This window comes from Triturus cristatus, chromosome 5_1, assembly GCF_964204655.1.
Source record: "Triturus cristatus chromosome 5_1, aTriCri1.1, whole genome shotgun sequence".
In the NCBI taxonomy this organism is placed as follows: domain Eukaryota; kingdom Metazoa; phylum Chordata; class Amphibia; order Caudata; family Salamandridae; genus Triturus; species Triturus cristatus.
In genome coordinates, this window is record NC_140587.1 from 327,730,729 (window position 1) to 327,733,353 (window position 2,625).

General features: G+C 37.5%; 1 protein-coding gene across 1 annotated transcript; it reads right to left on the reverse strand.

Moving 5' to 3' along the window:
- Window positions 1-874: 874 nt before the first annotated feature.
- Window positions 875-2,245, reverse strand: LOC146830871 (zinc finger MYM-type protein 1-like). The gene has a single exon (XM_085603800.1). It carries the CDS (start codon window positions 2,243-2,245, stop codon window positions 875-877), a length of 1,371 nt encoding a protein of 456 aa, XP_085459926.1.
- Window positions 2,246-2,625: the final 380 nt, after the last annotated feature.

Consider the following 2,625-nt stretch of genomic DNA (forward strand, 5'->3'; position numbering starts at 1 on the left):
TGAAATCTGACCTATCCCCTTCTACTGTATTTGCTGTCAGCAAGTATTTAGTTGCTGCCTGGAACATTAGAAGAAATTTTTTGACGATATGAAATATTAATTGTATTATATGAAACTCATGTTCCTGTTACATATTTCCTGCAGTTGATGTAACCTTTTTTTTTTTTGACTGTATATGTTTTGTTTCTTCTTCTTTTATGACTTTACGAAGTCGAAATAAAGATTAAAGTAAATTTATGTCATTTGGATTTCACTATGTCATTTGGAATTCACTGATGTAACTGGGATTGTTTGTGTTGGGGAGAAGCGGTTGGAGTTTGCTGCAGCAAGACATCTCTTGCTTGTTCACCAGTGGGTCACTTTATTACACAAAATAAATAATCATATTTTTTCTATATATCGACTCCCTCGCTTCTTTACAATGGCGACGAGTTGTTAGTGCTGATCCACTATGCCAGTTAAATTTTTATCCCGAAGGCAGTATTTTCATACTCGGTCCTAGAGGATTAACTGATATTTTTATTTTTACTTAAAGCTGTAAGCCACTATCAGATATCGCAGGACCATGCTTTCTACTTTCCTGATTCATCGTGCAGTGATCCTCAAGGTACTGTTTACGCAGGGCCGTTTCTAGGAGTTTCGCCGCCCTAGGCGAGATTTGAAAAATGCCGCCCCCTCCCTTTTACTACTATCACTCTCTCCCCCTGTCATCCAGGCTAGAATAATTAATGCATTAGATATAAAAGAACTTGTATTGAACATTAAACAAAAAACACATCAAACATTAAAGAACTAAATAAACACTGTTCATGACATTTTATTCTGTTTTTAACTTTCTCCCTTCTAACTTCAATGGTGTTTTGGGTTATTTCTCTTAATCCAATGATACCTTCCTTGCCTTTATTTTAGCAAAGTCTTTAACAAGATCTCTAATGTCAAGCTGGTAAGCCATGTCTTTTTCTACTGAAATTGTGGCTAGTCCTATGAGTCTCTCTTGGCTCATGGAACTGCGCAGATAAGTTTTTATTAATTTGAGTTTTGAGAAACTCCTCTCCGCACTTGCCACTGATATCGGTAAAGTCAAAAGGATACGAAGAGCTACGGACAAATTAGGAAAACCATTTTCTAACTTGTTTTGGCACAGATAGTTCAGCACATATTCGGGTTTCGCATTTTTTTGTATTCGATGACTTATTCCTGAAAGTTCAGAGCAGAGAGCTGCCGCGTCAATGTCCTTTAGAAAAGATATGGTTTCTCCAGGTCTATGCTGGGTTAGAGCTGTTTCCAATTTGATACACAAATCCATGAGTTCTTTTGAAGTTTTCATCTTGAGGTCACTTATATTGTACAGAAAACCAAATATTCTTGCAATTTCATTCAACTGTGTGAATCGTTCTTTTACAGAACTAATTGCCGTGTCCAATATTGCAAAATAGTAATTTACTCTGAACTTCTCTTTGGGGTCAGCGATGGGTTCATCTTTTGATTCGTAAGCGAACATTTTCCTTTTCCTCCTTCTTATCTCTGGCTGAAAAATTGGCTCAATATTGATTTCTTCAGCTAGCTCTCGAGCATCAACCAAAACTCGCTCAAATTCCATGTCACACCTCATGTTTTTTAAATACTCCTCTGTATTTTTAAGCTCATTTACTGTTTTCTCAATAGTAAAGTGCTTCTCTTGCAGCAGTTTACTGGTCAAATTGATTTGAAATAAAATACTGTGCCAGGTTACAACTGCCACAACAAACTTAAATGAAGATATGCTGTTCAGAAGACCTTCAGCTTCAACCTTAGTCATTGTACCAGAACAGCCTTTGAGAGTCGAATCTTCAGTAATGTCAAACAACGCATCATACACATGCGGTAACTGGTACCTGATGGGAGTTAAGGCATCGATCCTGCTTGACCACCGAGTATCACTCAGAGGTTTTATATTCAAAGATGGTATATGGTGTTTCAGTATATCCCATCGACGTGGAGACGCTGCAAAGAATACATACAATCTTTGTATAACATCAAAAAAGGCTGTTACTTCAGTGCAACACGAAGCAGCATCATTTACCACTAGGTTCAGGGTGTGGGAACTGCAGGGGACATAGAAGGCACACGGGTTAATATCCAGAATTTTCTTCTGCAAACCTATTTCCTTGCCCTTCATATTGCTCCCCTTATCATAACCCTGACCTCGTAGGTCTTCAATTGACAATGACAAGCTTTTGAGCTGATTTCTCAGAAAATGACACATCGATTCACCTGTGGTTTCGGTTAGTGGCACTGTGGTAAATAAAAATAAATATTACCGGACTGAATTTCATGCGGAATCTTAAATTAAAGTAAATAGCTCAAAATAACAAGAGGCAGAATCCGTGGTATAAGAGGTTTTCTAATGGGCTTTATTCCATTCAAAATGGCCGACTCGAGTCGCGGCCTTCAGGTTCCGTCACCACGAGGGTTCAGGAAGTGAAGTACAATAATTCATTAACAGACATGTATTTTTATAATAAGTGCATTTACAATGAAACGAATGTAGAAGGCGTAACATTTGATAAGAAAAGCGACAAAACAGTGACATAATCGAAACTAGGCGTAATAAGGAATAAAAGAAACATGATTGGTTAGAATTAT